Consider the following 22,059-nt stretch of genomic DNA (forward strand, 5'->3'; position numbering starts at 1 on the left):
AATACACTACCCATATTATATACGAGAGTATATAGTATGTATTATAAAACCAAAACATATAAACAATTAATCTCCTTCACATCTCTTCAGTTTCACCCCAATCTACTGGCAATAAATCCACAAACTATCCACCAGTACCACGAACCCCAACATCACCCTCGCACCACATAAGCCAAAAAGTCTACCTAGAGATACAAAATCCACCAAGAGGTCACACTACCACACTCCACTACCAACCGACCAATATCCGCAACCCGAAACGAAACCCAACCAAAGAATCTCAAACCGATCCAGTGACATCACACGAAACCTCTACAAAACCCGAAACGCGAAAAGCAAAAGAAAATCCAGACCCCAAGCCCCGAATTCCCACATTCAAACTCAACCCGGTAGAGGGTAACCTCTCCCTCTCTCCATCCAGTTTCGAACATACCGCAACCAACCTACGCCCTCGCGCCAAGAATTCCAATCCCCGAGAAAGAAAAGTACGTGGCATAGCATATAGCATTGCTACCCTGCAGAACGGGGATCCGAAAAAAATAGAAAAGAAAATGAATAAATGGTATTGTCATATGATGGAATTGATGGGAGGTGACTGTGTTGTGTTACCCCCTTTTTTTTCATATCCATCTTGGTCTATAGTTCTAGTTAAAATTCTACAAAAAGTCAATTAACTGTCCAGGGAAAAATAAACATACTAGCTTTTAGAGTTATTGTACATTTAGATTTCCCAAGACAGGAACCTCCAAAACAAAGCAACCCACACCCATACCCGTAACCCCCCTATCTAGTGTTATTATCTACCTCTCTCATCTAAATCCAATACCGTACATACCATCCAATTCTATAAAGCAGATCTAATAAGCAATACGAATACCAAGACTTGGACCCTCAAATTTGCGACAATCAACAGAGAAACGAGAGAAATGAGCTTAAATATTCGTACGACAATAACGCCCATCGACGATCCCCGATCCGCTTTCCTTCACTTGAGTGAGGGAGGTTCTTGGCTGTGATACCCTTTTTTCCCTTTCCCTTTCCATTTTCTTTTTACTTTTCTTTTGGCTTTTTTTCTTGTCTGGGGGGCGGTGCATATCCCCTTTTGATTTGAGTTGATTTTGCCAAGAGGATACATGTAGAGGAATGAATGTGTGGCTTGGCGGAGGGAATTTGAATTTGCGATTGAAGGGAAGTGGTTGGGGAATGTATGGACAAGTCATGTATTCACTGACTACTACGGGTGAGATTTCTGGGGATGGACTGGGATGATCTCATTAATTTAATTATTATTATTACATTATTATTATTATGTATGAGATTAATATTGTTTCTGATGACTGTGGAGTATTACTTAGTATTAGGTGATTACAACTATAGGGGTTCGAGAGAAATATAGTAAGGGGAAAGGGAAAATATGGAGTACTCCAGATGGAGAAAAAAGTGACCAACTTCACTAACACGCTTCGCCAAGAGTGTTAGCTGGAATTGGCTGGAATTGAGGGTGAGGTAAGTGTAGCGACAAGCAGGATGGTCTGATATGTATGGTCCCATTATGTGATTCGCAAGGTCACTGAATTCCCTTTCATTTACTAGTACTATTAGTACTATCTGTGACTTGTACAGATCTTTGACAGTGTTGATTCGATTGCTATTGATAGTTGTCGAAAGGGGAAATATGCCAAGGACCAGCCTTGCTGATGCTGCACATCATTTGCTTGGCGAGAGTCAATGAATTGCTTCGTCCCACCCCCCCAGGTGGTTGGTGTCCCGACTCACACACCTTTCCCATTGTATTTTTACAATTGATTGAATGGAGTAAAGTATTACCCCTCAACTTGGGGGGGGAAGGAGGGAGAAAGTCCATGATGACTACTTCATATCTTAGGTTCACCACAGCCCCTGACGCATTGTCGATCATTGTCGTTTTCACAGACAAGTCAACATGCAACAATCTATGTTGCCTGAAGTGGTGGCTGGGGGTGGGAAGTGTATCTCTGCAATCACTCCATCAATCATCTATCGCCATTGACATCGGCCTGAACAACGTGTACAATGGGGCTACGTATGTTAAATGAGTATACTGAAAATAGTCACAAGAAAAAAAAAAAAGGGAAAACAAAACTCTGACATCATGCATGGGGCGTCGGTTGCATCGCCCTCCTAGGTAAGCTGCTTTGTTGTAGGCAGATAGCGATCTGCGCGCTGATGCTGTCGATCCGATATTCGTTTTTGGTAACTGTATGGAGTATGAACAGTGGTTCAATTTGCCTTCTAGGAGGTTTTTTTTTTCGACGGGGATGAATGGGTATTGCATTGCCTTGCTTGGCTTTGAAGTATGGGGCTCTGTATGTAGGAGTATGTGACTATGTGTATGTATCTGTGTGTAGACAGCGCAGCATCGTCAGATGACGTCGTGGATATTTTAGTGCGTCTCAAGCATACCAAGGAGCAGGGTGGAAGTGCCACGGTGAATAATATTCTTATGGGCTACCTTGAAGGCTTCTCCCACGCAAGGGAGCTGACATTCCTAGGTTGACAACGGTACATACAAATGAGATCACAGATACGACGAAGTCAGTATAGTATGTCTTGTGCGGGGAAAATCCATGCAGAAGATCCCTTGGCAGCAAGTGCTACACAGGCTATTAGGGGCCGAGTATACATTGAATATACTCTGTTGGGCAAAGGATAGATATCCATTATTGCGACGACCCGGTCTGGGACAAAGCTGTAACGAATATCACATCCCTAGGGAAATCCTGGTCACCAGCTGGACCCAGGATTTCCACCAGGGCAAGGGAGGTTAATCCCCGACTCTATTGCGTTCTATTACCTTGGCGGACAATTTCTCAGCATAGTCCCGGCATAGTTCGATACAGACTGCAGAGCGGAACAGAATATCTGAAACGACACGGACAGTTTGAGACTCGTCTCACGGAGTAGATTTGCCTTACTGGTCTTCAACCTTGGTTCGCGTCGGCAGCTGGAAGGGGTAAAAGTCTTTAGTCGCTCACCGAATAATTAAACCATGGAACAATCTCGGGTCGCTTTATGTATCCATGGAAAGTAATTAGATTAGAAACGCTAGAAGCGTCAAGAGAAAATTCAGGCAAAAAGGGTAAAAATATAGATAGAGAAGGCAAAAGCAGCGTGCCGATTCCCGCGACGCCGATGGCGGCGAGTTCTCTGGCTGGGCCGAGACCACAACAACCTTGCCGAGGTGAACGTCCCGATGTCATGTCAGATATCCCAGTTTATGGGAACATCCGTAGATTATTGAATTTTTATGGAGACTAGGGCCTGGAAAGATATCGAGTCGACTTTTTTCAGTTCTAGATGTTAAGTTATTCTAGTCATCATGGTGCACGTCGTGGCAGCCGTTGCAACTGCTGGGGAAGAAACAGACAATAAAAAAAGGCCGCGTGTAACCGATGCAGAATCCTGAACAATGATTAAGAACAATCGCGCACTAGATGACACAGAGACAATGGCGACGACGAGCTATGGGTTGTGGTCAGATCATCTCCGAGTCGGGCTCGGCTTCACCCCGAGATAGCCGCTATGATTTCCCTTTTGATTTGCCAATTGTTCTCTGCACGGAGCTCTTATCATCTCATGATGGATTATCTAAGATTTCCATGGAGTAATATAATTGAACAAGCTGATTGGTGTCATTTGGCGTTACCCGCTGCTATCGTGGTACCAGAGGAGGAAAGGACCTAAGAATGGGGGAAAATCTCTCATAGTAGCAGTCCACGTTAGTAGCTTCGTCTGAGCGCGGCTGTCTTATACGGGATAGGAAAGGTGGGAAGGATGTGACTAAGGAAGATGTACCTCCGTCTAAACTGCAATGGGATCTGGATGAGCAGGCGCCCCCATCTGGGGCAAGCCGATGTCGTATTCTTGGGAAGACATGCAGGGGTGACTTCAATTGACGGAATCCCCCGTGAATTGTGTATATATAGGTAATAATTGATCGTTCCACCCCAATTGGCTTTCCGACGACAATTGCTTGGCTCTTGGCAAGCGATGAACAAAAGCGAGGGGATGCAATCCGTATCGGAGAAGTATAACAACACCACACTCAAACCATGGAGCAACCTCGGGAAGCGACAACGATACGACCGCACTGGAAAATCCCTCACCACGATCCTCGATGAGACAGCTTGGCGACGGGCGATCGCCGGTGGGGATTGGGGGGATTATTTGCAATTTAGCATCGGTGAGTGGGAAGTAATTTCCCCGTTTCTGTTACTAGTGGTTAGTGAGCGGGCTAAAAGAAGTACTACTGTAGGTACAGCTCGTTAGCTATGTTTCATTCAGGACCACCGAAGACCTCGGTGATCTATTTGAGATAGCGCCATTGTCCTCTCATGACTCTGTATGCAATCTGCCAACGAGGTGGTATGTCGCAAGAATGCGAAGTATGCTGTAAGTCATGGGCACGTGGAAATATATTCCATCCCACCCAGAGAGAGTGGTTACCAATTCCGGACTGGCAATTGAGGTTAGGTAGTACAATATTTACCACTAGGGCCTATGCACATAGATAAGGCTAGAACGGCAAGATCCTCCGCAGTAGGTGTTTGGTGAGGAAACTAATAATTTTCCTTCGTACAGGTACTTGTGCGGCGGCTCTACTCTATCAGCCGGGTCGAGATAGATACCTTCACAGGCGGACACGAGAGGTACTTACCTAAACCGGCAGGGGCTTACTCATCCAAACTTACGTAACAGGACCATACGAGGCTAAACCTGTCATGGAATCTCGTCCTTAGGTTGCCTCTATCCCGACCAATTTACCCGACCGTGTCGAAGAACATCTCCTCGGACTGCCGATTATGACGTAACATTCTGGAGTAAAACCACCCCTGTGCGGTGAAAGACAAAAAAAACTCACCTGCCACACCCGCCCAACCATCCGATGTAACCAAAGAAACAAGAAAGAAGAAAAAAAAAAAGGGAAGACTCAGATCACGCTCAGATTGCCGACATCCGATTGAGAATGCGACCCGGAGTACGGAGTAGGAATTCCCAGTTTCTTGGGCAGAGAATGCACCTAAACGCACCGTTCCATTCGATCAAGTCTTCTAGAAAACGTCGAGAACGGGCATCGAAAGCGGTCGGTCGAGTCACGTATGGGACCACACCCCCATCAGAGCTGCGGCGACCCCAACGCGGTGGCGATTATTTCCACTTTCCTCTGTGTTTTATTTCGACAGCCTCACTTTTGGTTGGCTGGGGTTTGTTGCGGGATAATAGTGTGTCTTCTAATGCACATTTAGGTCATTCACTGTGGATATCCCAGTCGATGCATCTCCATTTGCATGGTATGAGGCATTTACGTATTGTATTGGCAAGATCTATCTCCAGTGTAGAGAAACCTTGGCTTGTTCTTTGTTTTTCTAGAATGAGTCTGATTTGCATTCTGCAGATGTGCCAGCGGGCCTTTTGCCTCTTCCTCTCAATTCTGCCTTTCAGAATTTTATTCTTCGTATAGAGAGAGGTTAAAAAATTTGTGTATGTGTGTGTGTGTGCGCGTTCCCGTTTAAAAAAAACCAAAACAGTGGCAAACCCACCAACGATGAAACTGTCAAGGAAGAGAAAATTTACCCACTAACCCTCGACGATCGAGGCTCTCTCTCAATCAAATTCGCTTGATTACTATCAACGGGAATTGGGTCAGGGTCAGGAATTCCCAAAGCCATAGAATTGAGTCTCAGTTTCGCAAGCTTAACCACGGCTCCGATGTGGGGTGTATTGTTGGAACCCCAACTTCAGTAGATTCCTTGACTAACTCTGTTTCCCATTCTTTGCCCACCAAACTGCTCCCCCCACTAGGATAAACCATTATCGATTAGGACGGAATCTACACTACGAGTGTAATTCTCATCTTGAAAGGAAATTGGGTTCAGCCCTGTCAACTGTCATTGTGTGATATTTTATGCTTTTCATAAAGTAGCCCGCTAGGGCTTTCATGACCACAGTATACTAATTTTTTTGGCCCTCCAATCCCAAAATACCAATGAGGTAAGATGGTATGTAATAAGAATAACACAAATCACAATCCAAGGTCAAAGGAATGGAAAAAGGCTCTTGGCTGACGTCCCTGTACATCCCTCTCTCTCTCCCCATTTCTTACCGCCCGTGAGGTAAAATAAACCCCCGGCAACGGTGAGAATCCCCCGGAATTCGATTAACTTGCGTAAGTAATGATATTAATCTGGTAACTTTGCTCTGTTGCGTGCACGGGGCTGTTGGTGGATGAAGCTTTGATCCAATTGTATTGACTAATTAATTAATTTGTTTTGGAAGCTCCTCGGCCAATGACACAGTAGAAGTAAGGTACCTTTGGAAATACTAAATGGAGGAGGCTGGGTATTCTTTTTTTACATTGCGTTGCACGACAGGCCAAGTACCCGTTGTTTTTTTTTTTCTTTGAATCGGCACAATTTATATCTGACCGATTTTTTCGTACTTTAATGGGATCGATGCTATATTTATTCCCTTTATGGCAATCATGGTTCTTTTGCAGAACAGCTACTAGGAAGCATGCGGATGTCAATTAGAAATAATCATGTTGATTGTTGATTACACCTTTGTTTGATATGGAAAAGGACTAAGGGCACAAGTGTATCTACTAGTGACACTCGTAACGGAGTCCCATCAGCCGCGGAAAGCGCCCGCTGCTTGCTCAGCTACTTAGTGCTATCCTCGTAGAGTAAGTATACAGTACTATCGCTCGAAGTTAACTGGAATAGGAACAGACGGCATTCGATCCGCGGACCTTGTCCAGGAAGTCCGTCGGAAGGTATTCTGTTCGAAGCAGTTAGACTCGGACCTGTCAAGCATACAGTACAGAGCATGCATCTGACGCTACGGAATCGTCCATCAACAAAGAGACCGCCACGCAAAAGGAAAAAAAAGAGAGAGTCAGAGAGAGAAGAGCCATAGTCTTCCCCATTGCATCTTTCTTATCAACTGTGTAATCCCATGTTTCACACGGGATCTTTTACGCCAGGTCGCACTTGTGATGGAAGACCGTGATGGTGAATCCCGTAGATACGGTATGGGGGTAGGGGTGATGCAGGCCATGGCCCTTCTTTCTCCCCGACAGCTCAATGCTTGTAGTCAAACTAGACTCCCTAGAGAGGACTCGCTGGTCGAAGGTGGCTGCATGAGGGTCCAGACTGGCCCCGATCTTCGACCGGAACTTCGAAATATCCCGAAACGATAACTACTGAATCTGAATCCCTTTGCTGCTGACTCTATGGGGTTGATTCTTTTGCTTTATATTACTTTTATTTTGATTTTGATTTTAGGTTTTTTATCTTGTCTTGATGGATTGTCTATCTACTCCAGACATTTTCACCGAATCCCGCAATGGCGGGATGTCCCTCCCCCAAACCTACCGAAGAGTAAATAAATCAAAGTTAAACGTACTAAACCTGGATGTGGAGGAAAATCCTTGGCAGGCGTAAATCTCATACAAACGTACTTTACTTGCTGAGGCTTCGTTCTCGTGTACAGACAAGCCTTCTGTCGGAGAAGCTAAGAAAGTGTGGAGGAGATCCCGAACCAGCAAGTTCCCTGTTTCATTGAGAGAAAGATAGAGGGAAAAAAAAAAAAAAAAACCGGGCTTAGAAAACTCATGGAAAAAGTTGTTCTATCAGATGCGAGATGTCAGACGATCTGGGGATGACCACCACGACTTAGCGCTACGTGGGTGGTTGGTGTTTGAGGATGGTGGTTGGTGGTGGCGATCTGTCAATGCCAAAGCCATGCCTGCATAGCATAGCATAGCATTAGCATGACAACCCTTGTGGTGTCCGGAGCATGCAATGAATTAATTGGATAGATCCAGATTCCATGCGACTCCGAATCTGGAGTTCCCGTTTCGTGCGGGAAGGACAAAATCATCATGGCGGTCTTTTATCGGCCAGGCGGTTTTGCCTTTTTGATATCACTCATTCACCTGTCATGGTTCAGACATCAGTCTAGGATCATATCGGAGCCACGGGCGATCGTCGGTCATCATCATGCATAAGCAGCAAATCCCTTTGGTGTTGCAGGAGGACTATTGGTCCTCGTCACGCCTGCGTGCATTCAGTCCAACCTGTCAAGTAGATGGAAAATTGTCGCAGCGCAACGTGGTGGTCTCTGAACGTTGTGTACTCCGGACGGTGCAGTGAAAGTAGCGGAGTCGGTCCGCATTACAATAATAGTGTGTACTCCTGTACTCCGTCTGGCAATCGGAAAGCGGCGAGATAGATAGTAGAACGATGACGATGACCTCGAGAAAGGATCAACGCCGATGAAATCATCGGCGTGCAATCCATGCAATACTCTACTCTTTACTCTAATCTATTCTCAGAGTTCCAGGCTATTATAGCTCCTAGTGTTATACACCAAACAGGACTAATGAATAACAACTTAAGTATGATGATAGTCCGTGATCCCATCACAATAATCGAAAAAGCAACCAAATGGAGAGCGCGACTAACTAGTTGGCGGAGTCTCGCACTAGGGAAACGACCACTCACAGGAAATGACGCTCGTGGATGGAGACCTTTGCCTCCCCACGAGACAAGACGGGACGAAACTCAATCAGCGTAACAGAGGGAATGGAGCGAGGCTAATGAAGGGAAGGGTGGACGCCCAGTCGTCATACGTCTTTGGTGGGAAGAGAAGCGATCGACTTCTTGGGTTGGTAAGTGCCTTTTTTCTATTTTATTTTATTCGTAATATGTTTTATTTTATATTTAAGTATTGTGGTTTTTTTAGTCACATAACCAAAAAAAAGGCGAATAATCAAAATACAAATTGTATGGAAGAGAGAGAGCGGGGCGTGGGGACAAGGTCGACGAGTGCGTCTGCAGAAAATAAATGATAATTATTATTGTTCATCCTTTCCACTGATAACAAATGATCGATAGGAAAAACTAATCCTGATGACATAACAATGGGCTCTGGTCTGGGAATACTCTCGCTACTCCTGTTCTGCTTGAAAGGTGAATGCCATAAGATTGTGGTAAAGATTCCGTATTGAAGTGTAATCTGGAGGTCATCCACCGGGTGGGAAGAAAAGGTACATTACACGTCGGGACTTCCGAACGGTTGAGACGACCATTATTATTATCAAATGAAGTCTCACGATGATCCATTGATGATGCCGAAGCATCGTATCATAATCAAACCATACAGGAGGAGAGACTCGAAATTGTCTTTTGTTTATTTCATTTCATTTCATTTTTTTTTAATTTGCTCTTCTTTGCCCTGTGGAAATGGCATGGACTTTACCCCTTGCGTTTTCCCGCTTGGTTGAGCTCGTGGTTATTGGTGACGGGTACGTCGGGTAGGACGGCCCTTGAATGGGAACCGTAAATAGGGTATTTCCGGTCTGAAGTCTGAAGTAACCAAACGGAGCATTTTGCTGCAACGAGAAACAAAAAACAATGTTAGTTTTGTTTGTTTGTCTTGTATGTCTCGTATGCACCCGTAACGGAACATTTTACTATTACTACTACTACTATTAGCACTACTACGTCGTACTCCAGATCTCGTACTATTGGATTTCGAACAAAGATTAGTCTTCTTCTTTCTTCATCATCCGCTGCAAGGAGGTGGAGGAAATAAACAAAAATAAAAAGTAAAATGACGGGACCCTGACTGGTCATTTGATGCAGGGCAAGGAAGATAACAGAAACCGATAGTGTTTTCTTGTCATTGTCTTGTCCGTCTCCCGTTGGTCTTAAATTTTCTGGAACTTTGATGGCAAAATGATGATTATGATTACTCGAATCCATTGAAATTATTTGGTGAAGGGTCGAAAAAAAGCCTTGTCGCAAGCGGATGGAAAATCGCGCATAGTAAACGAGGTTGAATGGGTGGACGCCAGGAAGGATTAGGAAAATTAACGAGGGCCACCCGCACGCGGCACTGCGTACGGACTGGACTGGGCTGGACGCAGTAGTAAGAGTAGGACCCCTAGAGCCAGAGCCAGGTACGAGAGCGAGGGAGACGCCGGGCCAAGCGTATGGTACCATACCAGTCGCATACCTCCGAGGGGAGAGGTATTTCACCTACTGGCCGACTTTACCGATGTATTGTAACGTACCATGACACCCCAGAATCCTCTTATTGTGCTTTACAAGTGTATGGAGAGAGTGGAGGAGAGGGGGGGCAAACTCGGCACAGAGCTGCCGGTCATGGAGACTAAGCGTACAGTAGAGATTTCCCCATTGAGTATAGAAGAGAAGGCACCTGAGGCGTAAGGCGGCGTACTATCGTGTTAATATGGAAGGTAAGAGTTTTTCCCAGTGAGAAAAGCTAAACTGAATGCGGGAAGTGGCCCACAATTTAGTTCTGGAGAAATGAGCCATACAGGGAAAGGGAAAAAAATCAAAATGTGAAAAATATGTTGAAAAAAAAAAAAACATATTTTCTTTGCCTCGGGGAGGGCGTCCCGTTAAGCAAAAATGTGTGTGCGTGGGAGGTTTAGAACCGAAGGAGGGCCGGAGGTCGGGTCGGTCTTTCAGGGACAGCGAACTTTCGATCAAAGTGGCTACTGCTCCCGGCCACACCACCCAAGAAATTCAGAAACCCAATAAAAAAGACAAAGAAGGAAAAAAAGAAAAAAGGGAAAAAAAAAAAAAAAGTGGGCTTACGCACAGGGAAGGTCGCCCGTTGGAGCTTAGGGCCCAAGACGTGTTTGTTCAGGTCCCGTGCAAATCAGTCTCGCTCCCCCCCCATCCAGACATATTAAAGAGTACATCCCTTCCACCCCTCGGTCTCGTTCCCCTCCCTTCTTTTCTTCTTCATAGGAATTCCGACTCTTGCCATTCTTGCCATTTCTCGTTTGCATCTGCTCATATCGTTGGGTCCCGAAGGCTGTGTGAGCCGAAGCAACAATGGCGGAGCGGAGAATCTCCTATGCTCCCGACGTGGAGAATGGTGACCATTCTCGCACTGCTGATATCAATGATGGCGCCGGTCTCGATGAGTATGCCGCTTTGAACCGTTATATCTCGACCGCTCGCGACAAGCGCCGTGGCTCAACCTCTTCTGCTGGTGCTATGAGCGCCAAGAAGGCTAAGAAGAGCTGGCAATTCTGGAAGAAGGGAGGAGATGGTGTTGAGGAGGGTTTCGTCTGCCCCGATGAGTGGGTTGACACCGACATGCGCACTGGTCTTCGCTCTACCGACGTCGAGGCTCGTCGTAAGCGTACCGGCTGGAACGAGTTGACCACCGAGAAGACCAACTTCTTCGTTCAGTTCATTGGTTACTTCCGTGGTCCTATTCTTTATGGTATGTTGCCTCTTGACGGCTCAACCTGAGGGAGGTCGCCACGCTAACAGTCAACTAGTTATGGAACTTGCTGTCTTGCTTGCCGCTGGTCTGCGTGACTGGATCGATCTTGGTGTCATTATCGGTATTCTTATGCTTAACGCTGTTGTCGGTTGGTATCAGGAAAAGCAGGCTGCCGACGTTGTCGCTAGTTTGAAGGGTGACATTGCCATGAAGGCTGTCGTCGTTCGTGATGGACAAGAGCAGGAAATCCTCGCTCGTGAGCTTGTTGCTGGTGATATTGTATGTGTCTGGCATGATTTGGTTTCACATTCTTTGACTAACTAATTTGATCGATAGGTCGTCGTTGAGGAGGGTACTGTCATTCCTGCCGATGTTCGCCTTATCTGCGACTACAGCAAGCCCGAGATGTTCGAGACCTACAAGGAATACCTCGCCACTGCCAACGATGATACTCTCAAGGAGAAGGATGATGATGATGATGGTACTGGCATTGAGGCCCGTGCTGGCGTCTCTCTGGTCGCCGTTGATCAGTCCGCCATCACTGGTGAATCTCTCGCTGTCGACAAGTACATGGCCGACACTTGCTACTACACCACTGGCTGCAAGCGTGGTAAGGCCTACGGTGTTGTTCTCGCTACCGCTAAGCAGTCTTTTGTCGGTAAGACCGCCGCTCTCGTTCAGGGTGCCTCCGACTCCGGTCACTTCAAGGCTGTCATGGACAACATTGGTACTACACTTCTCGTTCTTGTCATGTTCTGGATTCTCGCTGCCTGGATTGGTGGTTTCTACCGTCACTTGAAGATTGCTACCCCCGAGAACGATGACAACAACCTGCTTCACTACACTCTTATTCTCCTCATCATCGGTGTTCCCGTCGGTCTCCCTGTCGTCACCACTACCACCCTTGCTGTCGGTGCCGCCTACCTCGCTGAGCAGAAGGCTATTGTCCAGAAGCTTACCGCCATCGAGTCCCTTGCTGGTGTTGATATCCTATGCTCTGACAAGACTGGTACCCTTACTGCTAACCAGCTCTCTATCCGTGAGCCTTACGTCAATGAGGGTGTTGATGTTAACTGGATGATGGCTGTCGCTGCTATTGCCTCAAACCACAACGTCAAGAACCTCGATCCCATTGATAAGGTTACCATCCTTACCCTCCGTCGTTACCCCAAGGCCCGTGAGATCCTTGCTCGCAACTGGGTTACTGAGAAGTACACTCCTTTCGACCCCGTCTCCAAGCGTATCACCACTATCTGTACCTGCGACGGTGTCCGTTACGTCTGCGCCAAGGGTGCTCCCAAGGCTATCCTCAACATGTCTGAGTGCTCCGAGGAGGAGGCTGCTAAATTCCGTGAGAAGTCTGCTGAGTTCGCTCGTCGTGGTTTCCGTTCCCTCGGTGTTGCCGTCCAGAAGGAGGGTGAGCCCTGGCAGCTTCTGGGCATGTACCCCATGTTCGACCCCCCTCGTGAGGATACTGCCCACACCATCGCAGAGGCTCAGCACCTTGGTCTTTCCGTTAAGATGTTGACTGGTGATGCTCTCGCTATCGCCAAGGAAACCTGCAAGATGCTTGCTCTCAGTACCAAGGTCTACGACTCCGAGCGCCTTATCCACGGCGGTCTTGCTGGCTCTGCTCAGCACGATCTTGTTGAGAAGGCTGACGGTTTCGCTGAAGTTTTCCCCGAGCACAAGTACCAGGTCGTCGAGATGCTCCAGCAGCGTGGTCACTTGACTGCCATGACTGGTGACGGTGTCAACGACGCTCCTTCCCTCAAGAAGGCTGACTGTGGTATCGCTGTCGAGGGTTCCACTGAAGCCGCCCAGGCCGCCGCCGATATTGTCTTCCTTGCCCCTGGTCTTAGCACCATCGTTGATGCTATTAAGCTCGCTCGTCAGATCTTCCAGCGTATGAAGGCTTATATCCAGTACCGTATTGCTCTGTGTCTCCATCTTGAGATCTACCTTGTTACCTCCATGATCATCATTGATGAGACCATCCGTGCTGATCTGATTGTCTTCATTGCTCTGTTCGCTGATTTGGCTACTATCGCTATTGCCTACGATAACGCTCACTTCGAACAGCGCCCTGTCGAGTGGCAGCTTCCCAAGATCTGGGTTATTTCCATCGTTCTTGGAATCTTGCTCGCCGCTGGTACCTGGATCATCCGTGCTTCTCTCTTCCTGTCCAACGGCGGTATCATCCAGAACTTCGGTTCTCCTCAGGAGATCCTCTTCCTCGAGGTTGCCCTTACTGAGAACTGGCTGATCTTCGTTACCCGTGGTGCTAAGACCTGGCCCTCTTGGCAGCTCGTCGGTGCCATCTTCGTCGTCGATGTCCTCTCTACCCTGTTCTGTGTGTTCGGCTGGCTCTCCGGTGATTACCGCCAGACCAGCCCTCCCAGCAAGGCTGAGTTCTCCGTTAACGGCGATGTTGACATTGTCACCGTCGTTGTCATCTGGGCTTACTCTATCGGTGTCACCATCATCATTGCTGTCGTCTACTACATCCTCACTATCATCCCCGGTCTCGACAACCTTGGCCGCAAGAACCGCTCCAAGGCTGACACCAAGATCGAGAACCTGCTTGGCCATCTCTCCAAGCTGGCTATCGAGCACGAGACCGACGCCCACGGCAAGTCCCGCTACACGCTGGGTGCCCGTGCTGAGGTTGACTCGGATGACGAAGCATAAACGCTTGATTACGCTCATTTTATTTAATATTATCCAATCTGGATATCACTTGAGCATACATGCATGTGCTGGTGCACCGGCTTTATTATTTACCCCCGTATTATAGACTTTTTATGCCTTTATTACTTTGCTCTAAGTTCATAGAGTGAATTTTTTCCTTTCTTTTATCATGTATGTATGTCATTAATAGTGGTAAATTAGTCAATCAAGGGTTTCCAAAGAATTTGCTTTTTCTTTCGTAAAATTTCTATTTTGCCCCCCTCTCACCCTCTTTGTTTGGTTTTCTTAAGATCAGCTTGGGTCCTTTCCATCATTCCGTATTATTTGGATCGGCAAATCTGCGCTTAGTCTCTTAACTAAGACACGGTCCACTTAACGCACACAGAGCCCCTCTTGGCAGGTACGGTGGGGCCTCATTATCTCAACTGCGCGGACAGACTGGTGGCCACACTTCGGAGGATGCCCGATAGAGAGAAGAGGCCGAGGTAACTTCTCGAATGTTTGAATCATGTAGCAGTTTTGGTGGGTAGTCGAGCTGACCTGGCCAGCTCGAAGCTGTGGTGGATTCGGTCCACTGTGCGATTAGTCGAAATTGATCATATGAACAATTGCTGCAAGGTACGCCCCGCTCTGTTATTGGGGTCCGTCCATGCGAGAGAAAGAAAGAGAAGAAAAGAAGTACAAAAGAAAAAAAAAAAAAAAAGACTCCTTCAGCGGGCCAAATATTCGCCTGTAATTTGAGGCATCATATATGTTGGCCCGAATGGTACGATGAGTACCAAAGTGGAAGGTCTCCTGAGTTGAGCAACAGGAAAAGGATGACACAAAATGTATACCAGAGGCCTCTCTGTTCATGAGTCTCATGCGATATGCTTGTATCTGAATCCATACCTACGCTTTCTTATTCTCCATGTACTGTACTTATGTACCACTCGCGACTCTACTCCACATATCCCACTGCAAACAGAATAATCAAAGCAACAGAGTAACAATATGTCTCAAATTCATATTCAGCATACTAGTACGTATGGACCTTCGCTGGATACGAATAGTATCGCATCGTCCAATCCAAGGGCCAAAAGCGCCTACAGGTGGAAAGCAATTCTCCGCAGACAGCATCCAAATTTCTCCGTCTCCCCCGTCTGGGTAAATCCACGCCCAAGTACGGGGTGGAACAATCTCCAATGCCCCCAGATTCATCCAATTAGTGGTTTAAGAGGCTATACAAGCTCTTGTGCCATGGCTAAGCCTTGTGATCGTCAGCGTATGCTTGACCAACGACGTTGATCCTGCAGGGTTGGGTTTACCGGTCTGAATGCATTGCGTCTCTGCAATTTTTCCTAAGTTAACCGGACAAGAGACAGATTTTCCGGATATGAAGTATAAAACGTTCATGGTGCATTGGGGAATGAGAGCGAGAGGAGGGATTGTCGGTCTACAACAGTTCGTTTCTATAGAGAGTGGTCAGCATGCGCTCATTTGGGCGGTCACTCTTGCTCGGTGCTGTTTTGGCATCTGCTAAACACCTCAAACCCTCCAAACACACCTGCCAAACGATCCTCACTTGCCCGGAAGGGACAATCTTTGTCTCCAAAACAGACCCCTCTGCCCATTTCACCACCGTTCAAGACGCCATCTCTTCTCTTCCGAATGACAACTCTACCCAGACAATCCTTATTCTTCCAGGAACGTACGAGGAACAAGTAAACGTCACTCGATCTGGACCGATTACGCTCCTCGGCCAGACTGATGATCCCAAAGATGCTACAAAAAACAAAGTTACCCTCACGTGGGCCCAAGCGAACCATGACAACACCGGCAAGGCAGTGGACAATGTCTTCTCGAGCGTTTTGACCGTAGCGCCCACACTGGAAGCAAGCTACACGGGGTCCGGCACGACAGGGTACCCCGTGCCAGAGGATACACCGTTTGGAAATGTAGATTTCCGTGTGTATAACGTTGATTTCACGAATACGTGGCGAGAGTATTCCGATGGGCCGGCACATGCGATCAGCTTTAGTCGCGCCAATGGCGGATTCTATCACTGTGGGTTCTATTCGTATCAGGATACTGTACGTCTCCAATTTCGCTTTCCCTTCTAGTCCGGTGCGAAATGTTACTGATACAAGGCATATTAGGTTTACGTGGGTAAACTCGGCAACGCCTACTTCTATAAAAGCATCATCGCCGGACAAACAGACTTCCTCTACGGCTTCGGCACTGCCTGGATTCAATCTTCTGAAATCCTTCTGCGCAACTGCGGTGGTGGTATCACAGCCTGGAAAGGGACCAACACCACCTTCACTAACAACTACGGCGTGTACATCGTCGATTCCACCGTTAAGGCAGCCAATGCATCCATTGCCCCCGAAATCAAGGGTAGATGCGCCCTAGGCCGTCCGTGGAATAGCCTGCACCGGTCCGTATTCGCATGCACCTCAGAAGACGCAAGTATCCTCCCTAGTGGGTACATCGACTGGATTGTTGACGGCCAAGGTCGACAGAGCAAGGAAACCGTCATGGCAGAGTACAGGACTTTTGGACCGGGCTACAATGCTACCGGTCGAAGGGACGGCAACGTCACGAGAGTACTGGACGACAAAGAGTACACGCGATACAGTTCTCCAGCAAGAGTCTTCCAGTATCCAGATGGCAAACTGGGAAATATCGGCTGGATCGATCAGAGCATTGCCATACCAATGACTAATTAACTACTTTAACCCTTAACATACAAATACACCCAACCACGCTCAACCATATCATACACAAAAAATCAGGCAATCAGACACCGAAGTACAAGACAGCTTTCATCATCATTCACACACCCCCCTCCAACCCCCCAACCCTCGCCAAATACGCCGCCCCCGTATCCGCCCAAACCTCATAAACAACCACTTTCACCTCCCCCAACTCCTCCTTAAGCTCAATCCGATACGCAAACGTTTCATCCCAAGCCTGCCCTGTCTCCTTCCACTTGAATCGTGCCTTACCCCGCAACGAAACAGCCATCGCCCTCTCATCCACGACCCAGTTATCCTCTGGTTCGAAATCCATCTGCTCGATGGTAAGGTAATCCGCCAGGAGCCCGAAGTAGGTTGTTAGGCCTTCGTGGCCGGTAAAAGGACGGCCGAGGAAGGGGGCGAGTTGTGGGAGTCCGTGTTCGAGGGCCGTGGGGGGTGGGGTTTTTGTGAAGTTTGAGAGGAGCGTTGGTAATGGGGAGGCGGTGGAGAAGTTTGCACATAGGGTGCGGACTCGGGAAGTGAGGGATTCGCGTTGGGACATTTCGCTTCTTTTTCCTTCTTCTTCTTTCCTTCTTTTTTTTTGGGCTTCGGGCTGATTCGGAGGTTAGGCTGATGATATTGAGGTTTGGTGGTTGTAGTTGTTGTACTTGATTTTGGGGATGAGGGGGAGAAGAGGGTTGTTTAACTATGACGTCGAGGTTTGGATATTTTCTTATTTGTGCCCCAGATGGATGGATGAAATGATTGATGGACTGCAGTCAACGCACTTCGTTAATCATGTATCTACCGGCACTAGTAGTCAAAAATACAATGGCAATGATAAATCTTGCGGGGCTCAACCTGCTTGCCGCCGAGAATGACCTCTTTTAACAACCAAACTCCACGCCGTGGCGTAATCAGACAAATTCGGTAAGACAACTATAGAAGATAAAAAGAGGAAATGAGGTCCATGGGATGAATAGTAGAAAAAGAAAAGGGGTTGGGTAAAGATAGAAAGACTAAAGGAGCAGCAATGAAGAGCAGAAATAAAAAGTTACTGCTTCCAGGACTTTCCGCAGTTTAGACAGGTGCAGAACAGCGTCATCGGTTCGTCTGCACTGCGTGTCTGCGCCTCAGTGTATGTAACTTTGCGCTGTCCGCACTTGCCACACTGCAGACTTGTACTGATACTGCGCTCTGCTTGTGCGACCATTGCCTTGTCCATGTTCTCCTTCTGGATCTTGCGGTCATTCTCACGCTGTTCGTCCGAGCGCAGCTCATCGTGTGACATGCGCACGAACTGCTCGGGGGACACCTCGCTGCTGAGGACACGGATCCGAAGACTGGGATTCGACTTGTTCTTGAGGTTCTGGAATAGACTGCGGATCTTGGTGCGGTACTGCTCCTTGGTCTCGGGGCCCAAAAAATTGTACGCCGCGGCTTCCACGGCGGACGCCTTGGACAGAACGGTGCGCGGAGATTCCGTGGAGTTCAGACACAGTCCGTCATACATCAGCCCAATGCAACTGTCACGAATTTTGTTTCCCGTCTGATTGACATCCACCCCATCTGCTTTCCATGAACGTTTATCTGGGGCAACTGACGATTTGGACGCCTTGTCGGATGGTGTCGTACCAGCAGGTGAGGCTGTGCCATTTTGCGCTGGGCGCGGCGAATTACTAGATCGCTGGCTAGGTGCGGGCGATCCTCCGGCCTTCTGCTTGTTGACTTCATTCCGCCATTTGGAGACGATTTCACTGGATAAGCGGGAGACCTCGGGTGACTTGTGCTGTTTGAACTTGTTGACAATGATTCCCACGCGAGTGGATCGAAGCAGGTCCTCGGTTGCCTTCACGCCTTGTTGGAGCTCTTTGAGTAAAGATACAATGTTGGCTGCGGGCTCATTCTGAGTGGCGGCCTTGGTCAAGGCTTTGGCCTTGAGCTCGATTTCCTTCGCTTCCAAAGGCATGATGATATAAATATGATCTAAACGAAAGGCAGGAGGCTTTGAAGCACCTGTCAGATGAAACTCCATGGTTAGCGCAAACTTGAGAAGATATTGATATCGAATAAGCAGTCAACGTAGAATGTGATGATGATGGAATCCATAATGCCGATTTGAACACAGTCATTAGCGTATAGGATCGCAATAGCTAATGAATAGCCCTCCCCCGAAACTGCTCAACTTTATGAACGCCAGGGGTTGGAATATGGCGGGACCCCAATGCGCACGTGCCTCTTCATACAATAGTCCATCAGATAATGCCACTAATACAAAGGCATAGATCGTCTCCAACCCATGCGCAGGTAACATATTATATCGAGCGCCCGTAGAGCTTCCACAGAGAACGACGGCAGGCGACGGTGGAAGGAATGCAAGAAAGAGGGGGATTGACAGACACCACACTCACTCTTAACGTTTCACAGCGACGCTCAAGAAGTAGCGCAAATGACCGAGCGCAAAGATTGAGATGGGCGGAAGTAGATACACTCCCCAAAGACAGGGTGGAATGAATGAGGAGATGGGTGGGGGATGTAGTGAAAGAAGAAGAGGTGGAAGTCGGAAGTAATTTATGAAGGCTGCGATCCGCGCGATTCCCAATACTCCACGCCAAGCCCGAATTGCCTGTTTCGGAATGGCTCCTGTTCACCGATTAAGAAGTATGACAGATGACCATTTGATTCCTCCTACGAACTCTCTTCCTCTCTCTATCTCTCTGTGCCGGTGGATTCCATTCTCATTTTTAGTCCATTATATACATCACTCGGGTTTAGAAAAAGTTAAGTCGTATGGTTGGAACAGGCCAATGGCTGTGTCTATTCTAATGTCCCTGAACAAAAGTGAAGAAGATACCAAGATGCGAACATGACGATGGGCATAAAGCATAAAGCAGAGGACGTCGGTGGTATCCATGTAAGCGCGCAAGTCACGGTGACGGATGTCAGGGCGATCTCAACTGGCACGTTGATACGGACATTCGCGGAGCCCATTCTGGGTGACTCTTTTGACCGTAGCTAACTGACGTATGCCAGCTGGCGCTAGACACATCATCGGACATGACCACAGCTCCTGCGCGTAAAAAGGTACCGCCGGTGCATCCGATATATGGGGAATGATGGAGGTGGGCGAGTAATCGGCCAAGCCAAGATATGTTTACAGGGCAGTTTTGCCAAACGCCTCCGCAAGTTCGTCAACGTCCAGATCCTTCTTCTGAGCAACTTTTGCCTCTTCGTTCTGGGCATTGTCTTTCACGAACTTCTCGGCCTTCTCCTCTTGCTCTTCGGCCTCTTCCTCTTCCTCCTCCTCGTCACTTTCCTCTTCGAGCTCATCCAGCTCGTCCACGCCCCACATCTCCTCAGGGTCGTCATCCTTGCCGTGCTCCTCCTTACGAGCCTCCAAGATCTCACGTAGCTCATTCACGTTGTCATCCTCCTCCATGAACTTGTTTCCATTCAGCTCGATTCGACGCAACGATGACAGCGCAGTCTTGGTCGCATGTAAGAACTGCTTGACGCCCTCGGCCGAGATCTCGTTGTATTGCAGACGAAGGGTTTCCAACTTCTCGTTCTTGGCACCAGCCAAAGCCTGCGCAACCTTCACACCACCACGGGCAGAGAGCAAACAATCGCCCACGCCAAGTTCGCGCAGGGCTGTCCAGCCTGGCAGCACTTCGGAGAGAGCAGTAGAGCCCATGACGGTGAAAGTGTTATCCTGCAGGTCAAGAACTTCGAGGCCGCTGGCGTGGCGGAGACCCTCCCTCAACAACAGGGAGATGCCCTCCTGACGGATTCCATTTTGCGTCATCTTCACCGAGCGCATACCTGCAGCGTGAACTCTGTAGGCACGGGCCCAAGCCGCCATACTTCCGTTCTCCAGTCTGTTCCGTCCACAGACGATGCTCTCCAGTTGGGGAACCTCCTTTCCTGCTTTGCGGGCTTCCTCCTTACGCTTTGCAAGCTCCTCCAGCGCCCCAGCAATCTCCACACCAGCATCGGGGCCCATACCATTATTGTTCAAAATCAGATGGCGCAAAGGAACGTGGGCCGAGAGGAAGTCGACGAGGGGCTTGGACATCCGCTTGCCGAACGCATTGTCGGAAAGATTGACAGTGTGAAGAGTCGGGATCTCAAGGAGCGCATGCAAAAGGTGGGTCAAGGCGATCGGGATCTCTTCGATCAGACGTGAAGTGAAGATGTCGGCAAGTTCAGCGACTTCCAGGTTCTTCTGGGTGGAGAAGGCAGAACCCAAACGCTCACAGGCTGTCACGCCAAAAGTATTTCCACCAAGACGGATTTCCGTATAGTCGGTGCTCTCGAACAGAGGCTTGATGTGGGCTTCGACATCCTCAGCGGTGTCCAGCTTGAGGCCTTTGCCTTCAAGAGAAAAGACCTTGGGAGGGGCCATGGCGGGGTTAAATTCAGGGGGTAGAGTATTGAAAGGAGACAATCAGAGAAGATAACACTAAAATGGTGATCAGTATAATGTCTAAGGCGACTATACGAAGTAATGCACTAGTGAAAAGTATAAAGAGAGCGTGTGGAAAAGTAAGAGAAGAGCGAAGGCGAAAGGAATAAAAACTTCAAGAAAGCCCAGCAGGATGATTATCTTCCAATTGACAGCCATAATATCACGCTAAGCCTAATTCGATCAATAACAAAACTTCCGATCGCCGCTCCGGGATTCCACAGCAACCACTTCCGTCATTTGTCTCCGTCGCATCATCGAATTAATCAGCATATTTTTCACCAGCTTGATCCATTCTCCACGGTCTCTACAAACATCTGCAGTCTCTCACTTGAACCTACTAGCCAGATCACTGTTTCCTTAAATTCCTCCCACCATCTCCCATCCCAACACCTCCCATCATGTCGTGGCTCTTCGGTTCCAGCCGTAAGTCACTTCTCCAAAACCTCCGGTTCTCCGCAAGTCCACGCTACTAACAACCAAATCTCCCAGGCACAGCAGAGAAAGCCCCCGAACCCACTCCGGCGCCTGCCGAAAAGCCAAAGGTACAACAACCCCTCACCTCTCTCGGTCCCTCTATGCCCACAATTCTAATCAAGAAGCCATATACAGCCCTGCTGCGTCTGCAAGGACGAAAAGACTACCCGGGATGACTGCATGCTCTTCTCAAAATCCGACGACCCGGCCCAAGAATGCAAGTCCGTGATTGAACAGTACAAGGCCTGCATGGCTGGCTATGGATTCAAGGTCTAGATATACTTGTTGATGTGGAGCTGGTGGACAGGATCAAGTGCATGCAGCTTGGTGTTTTCACTGCATGGCGTTTCGGGGTTTGCTTATGCATAGACTGTATAATAGATGTATTTGTTTCAT

General features: G+C 48.1%; 9 protein-coding genes across 9 annotated transcripts; 4 read left to right on the forward strand and 5 right to left on the reverse strand.

The window, feature by feature from the left end:
• Nucleotides 1-2,929: 2,929 nt before the first annotated feature.
• On the reverse strand, nt 2,930-3,466 carry BDW43DRAFT_229460 (uncharacterized protein). The gene is made up of 2 exons (XM_032039509.1): nt 3,407-3,466; nt 2,930-3,332 (listed from the first exon to the last, which is right to left on the reverse strand). Exon 2 carries the CDS (start codon nt 3,237-3,239, stop codon nt 3,003-3,005), a length of 237 nt encoding a protein of 78 aa, XP_031903881.1. The 5' UTR covers nt 3,240-3,332; nt 3,407-3,466; the 3' UTR covers nt 2,930-3,002.
• A 1,191-nt stretch (nt 3,467-4,657) lies between these two features.
• BDW43DRAFT_229294 (uncharacterized protein) lies at nt 4,658-5,610 on the forward strand. Its single transcript, XM_032039508.1, has one exon. It carries the CDS (start codon nt 5,006-5,008, stop codon nt 5,498-5,500), a length of 495 nt encoding a protein of 164 aa, XP_031903882.1. The 5' UTR covers nt 4,658-5,005; the 3' UTR covers nt 5,501-5,610.
• Nucleotides 5,611-8,848: 3,238 nt separating this feature from the next.
• On the reverse strand, nt 8,849-10,650 carry BDW43DRAFT_266764 (uncharacterized protein). Its single transcript, XM_032040905.1, has one exon. The coding sequence runs from the start codon at nt 10,044-10,046 to the stop codon at nt 9,459-9,461; it is 588 nt and encodes a 195-aa protein (XP_031903883.1). The 5' UTR covers nt 10,047-10,650; the 3' UTR covers nt 8,849-9,458.
• On the forward strand, nt 10,609-14,224 carry BDW43DRAFT_266767 (plasma-membrane proton-e). The gene is made up of 3 exons (XM_032040906.1): nt 10,609-11,307; nt 11,366-11,589; nt 11,647-14,224. The coding sequence occupies exons 1-3, from the start codon at nt 10,911-10,913 to the stop codon at nt 13,999-14,001; spliced, it is 2,976 nt and encodes a 991-aa protein (XP_031903884.1). The 5' UTR covers nt 10,609-10,910; the 3' UTR covers nt 14,002-14,224.
• Nucleotides 14,225-15,379: 1,155 nt separating this feature from the next.
• Nucleotides 15,380-16,765, forward strand: BDW43DRAFT_229613 (putative pectin methylesterase). The gene is made up of 2 exons (XM_032039512.1): nt 15,380-16,073; nt 16,140-16,765. The coding sequence occupies exons 1-2, from the start codon at nt 15,471-15,473 to the stop codon at nt 16,710-16,712; spliced, it is 1,176 nt and encodes a 391-aa protein (XP_031903885.1). The 5' UTR covers nt 15,380-15,470; the 3' UTR covers nt 16,713-16,765.
• BDW43DRAFT_229575 (uncharacterized protein) lies at nt 16,671-17,529 on the reverse strand. The gene has a single exon (XM_032039510.1). It carries the CDS (start codon nt 17,281-17,283, stop codon nt 16,819-16,821), a length of 465 nt encoding a protein of 154 aa, XP_031903886.1. The 5' UTR covers nt 17,284-17,529; the 3' UTR covers nt 16,671-16,818.
• On the reverse strand, nt 17,486-19,102 carry BDW43DRAFT_229606 (transcription elongation factor DST1). The gene is made up of 3 exons (XM_032039511.1): nt 18,958-19,102; nt 17,583-18,737; nt 17,486-17,494 (listed from the first exon to the last, which is right to left on the reverse strand). Exon 2 carries the CDS (start codon nt 18,688-18,690, stop codon nt 17,776-17,778), a length of 915 nt encoding a protein of 304 aa, XP_031903887.1. The 5' UTR covers nt 18,691-18,737; nt 18,958-19,102; the 3' UTR covers nt 17,486-17,494; nt 17,583-17,775.
• A 168-nt stretch (nt 19,103-19,270) lies between these two features.
• BDW43DRAFT_266776 (GTPase-activating protein RNA1) lies at nt 19,271-21,284 on the reverse strand. The gene has a single exon (XM_032040907.1). The coding sequence runs from the start codon at nt 21,124-21,126 to the stop codon at nt 19,876-19,878; it is 1,251 nt and encodes a 416-aa protein (XP_031903888.1). The 5' UTR covers nt 21,127-21,284; the 3' UTR covers nt 19,271-19,875.
• A 303-nt stretch (nt 21,285-21,587) lies between these two features.
• BDW43DRAFT_308060 (copper metallochaperone COX17) lies at nt 21,588-21,939 on the forward strand (the record flags this gene model as incomplete). Its single annotated transcript, XM_032046394.1, has 3 exons — nt 21,588-21,612; nt 21,679-21,731; nt 21,799-21,939. The coding sequence occupies 3 exons, from the start codon at nt 21,588-21,590 to the stop codon at nt 21,937-21,939; spliced, it is 219 nt and encodes a 72-aa protein (XP_031903889.1).
• Between the last annotated feature and the right edge of the window lie 120 nt (nt 21,940-22,059).

The sequence above is a fragment of the Aspergillus alliaceus genome (assembly GCF_009176365.1).
Source record: "Aspergillus alliaceus strain CBS 536.65 unplaced genomic scaffold BDW43scaffold_7, whole genome shotgun sequence".
Lineage (NCBI taxonomy): Eukaryota > Fungi > Ascomycota > Eurotiomycetes > Eurotiales > Aspergillaceae > Aspergillus > Aspergillus alliaceus.

Bases quoted from the DNA above. Each gene is read 5' to 3' on its own strand.
- BDW43DRAFT_229460 (XM_032039509.1), bottom strand. From the start codon at position 3,239: ATGACATCGGGACGTTCACCTCGGCAAGGTTGTTGTGGTCTCGGCCCA.
- BDW43DRAFT_229294 (XM_032039508.1), top strand. From the start codon at position 5,006: ATGCGACCCGGAGTACGGAGTAGGAATTCCCAGTTTCTTGGGCAGAGA.
- BDW43DRAFT_266764 (XM_032040905.1), bottom strand. From the start codon at position 10,046: ATGGTACCATACGCTTGGCCCGGCGTCTCCCTCGCTCTCGTACCTGGC.
- BDW43DRAFT_266767 (XM_032040906.1), top strand. From the start codon at position 10,911: ATGGCGGAGCGGAGAATCTCCTATGCTCCCGACGTGGAGAATGGTGAC. The intron at 11,308-11,365 runs GTATGTTGCCTC...ACAGTCAACTAG, and splicing joins CCGTGGTCCTATTCTTTATG to TTATGGAACTTGCTGTCTTG. The intron at 11,590-11,646 runs GTATGTGTCTGG...TTTGATCGATAG, and splicing joins AGCTTGTTGCTGGTGATATT to GTCGTCGTTGAGGAGGGTAC.
- BDW43DRAFT_229613 (XM_032039512.1), top strand. From the start codon at position 15,471: ATGCGCTCATTTGGGCGGTCACTCTTGCTCGGTGCTGTTTTGGCATCT. The intron at 16,074-16,139 runs GTACGTCTCCAA...AAGGCATATTAG, and splicing joins TCTATTCGTATCAGGATACT to GTTTACGTGGGTAAACTCGG.
- BDW43DRAFT_229575 (XM_032039510.1), bottom strand. From the start codon at position 17,283: ATGTCCCAACGCGAATCCCTCACTTCCCGAGTCCGCACCCTATGTGCA.
- BDW43DRAFT_229606 (XM_032039511.1), bottom strand. From the start codon at position 18,690: ATGCCTTTGGAAGCGAAGGAAATCGAGCTCAAGGCCAAAGCCTTGACC.
- BDW43DRAFT_266776 (XM_032040907.1), bottom strand. From the start codon at position 21,126: ATGGCCCCTCCCAAGGTCTTTTCTCTTGAAGGCAAAGGCCTCAAGCTG.